Source organism: Limulus polyphemus, unplaced genomic scaffold (assembly GCF_000517525.1).
Source record: "Limulus polyphemus unplaced genomic scaffold, Limulus_polyphemus-2.1.2 Scaffold9506, whole genome shotgun sequence".
NCBI classification, from domain to species: Eukaryota; Metazoa; Arthropoda; class Merostomata; order Xiphosura; family Limulidae; genus Limulus; species Limulus polyphemus.
In genome coordinates, this window is record NW_013675116.1 from 12,934 (window position 1) to 14,259 (window position 1,326).

Here is a 1,326-nt window from a genome sequence, read left to right on the forward strand (position 1 = left end):
CATTATTATTAAATACACATATATATATATAGACTGTTTCTGGTGTCCATTCTACAATGACACATGTTTTAAATAAATTAAAATGCAAGTTTTGGGCGTAAAAAAAGTAAAAAATATTCGTACCTAGTAATATTTGTTTATATTCTACCTAGTATCTTTTTTTTTTCAGTTTAGTTTTTGTCCTAACAGACAGATGTGTAATATGAATAATAATAATATAACAGTAACAACTGTATTTTTCATTTAACTGGTTTTTTTGGAATCGAACATGATTTCAATGCCTGTTTGTGATCTCGGTATTTAATTCTTTGTTTTGTGTGTGTTGAAAACAATCTATTAAATAACTGTAACAATAACTGGAAAAGGAGTCGTTCTTAACTGAAACTGTAATAATAGTTATTGTTATCGTAGTGCTTTCATAAAGAATCTAGTTATTACTTTTCCAAGGAACGGACATGATGATGAAAAAAGTTCTGTTTGTTTGAGACATCGTGAGAAACATTTCGAAATGCACCTTTGTGGTTCCGTTCGTTCCTTTGTTACAAATGCTGAAAAATGAGATTTTATGAAAAAGTTCTTGAATTGTTTAATCATTTCAGTAAGATTATGGCCGCCACTTTAATAATGATGTTATAAATGAAAATGTCAAGTGTAACAAAGTCTAATACTACTATGGGTCAGGATAAAGCAAGTGTAACAAATTCTAATACTACTATGGGTCAGGATGAAGCAAGTGTAACAAATTCTAATACTACTGTGGGTCAGGATAAAGCAAGTGTAACAAAGTGTATTACTACTATGGGTCAGGATGAAGCAAGTGTAACAAAGTGTATTACTACTATGGGTCAGGATGAAGCAAGTGTAACAAATTCTAATACTACTATGGGTCAGGATAAAGCAAGTGTAACAATGTGTATTACTACAATGGGTCAGGATAAAGCAAGTGTAACAATGTGTATTACTACAATGGGTCTGGATAAAGCAAGTGTAACAATGTGTATTACTACAATGGATCAGGATAAAGCAAGTGTAACAAACTGTAATACTACAATGGGTCAGGATAAAGCAAGTGTAACAATGTGTATTACTACTATGGGTCAGGATAAAGCAAGTGTAACAAAGTGTATTACTACAATGGGTCAGGATAAAGCAAGTGTAACAATGTGTATTACTACTATGGGTCAGGATAAAGCAAGTGTAACAAACTGTAATACTACTATGGGTCAGGATAAAGCAAGTGTAACAAAGTGTATTACTACTATGGATCAGGATAAAGCAAGTGTAACAATGTGTATTACTACAATGGGTCAGGATAAAGCAAGTGTA

The 1,326-nt window shown here is 31.9% G+C and overlaps 1 protein-coding gene across 2 annotated transcripts in view; it reads left to right on the forward strand.

The window, feature by feature from the left end:
- Positions 1-1,326, forward strand: part of LOC111083437 (testis-expressed protein 44-like) — a 3,276-nt gene continuing 1,950 nt past the window's right edge. The window contains exon 1 of one of the 2 annotated variants that reach the window (XM_022379946.1): positions 1-1,326. In XM_022379946.1, coding sequence (XP_022235654.1) covers positions 637-1,326 — 690 coding nt within the window. In that variant the 5' untranslated portion in view covers positions 1-636. The other variant, XM_022379945.1, reaches the window with a different exon arrangement.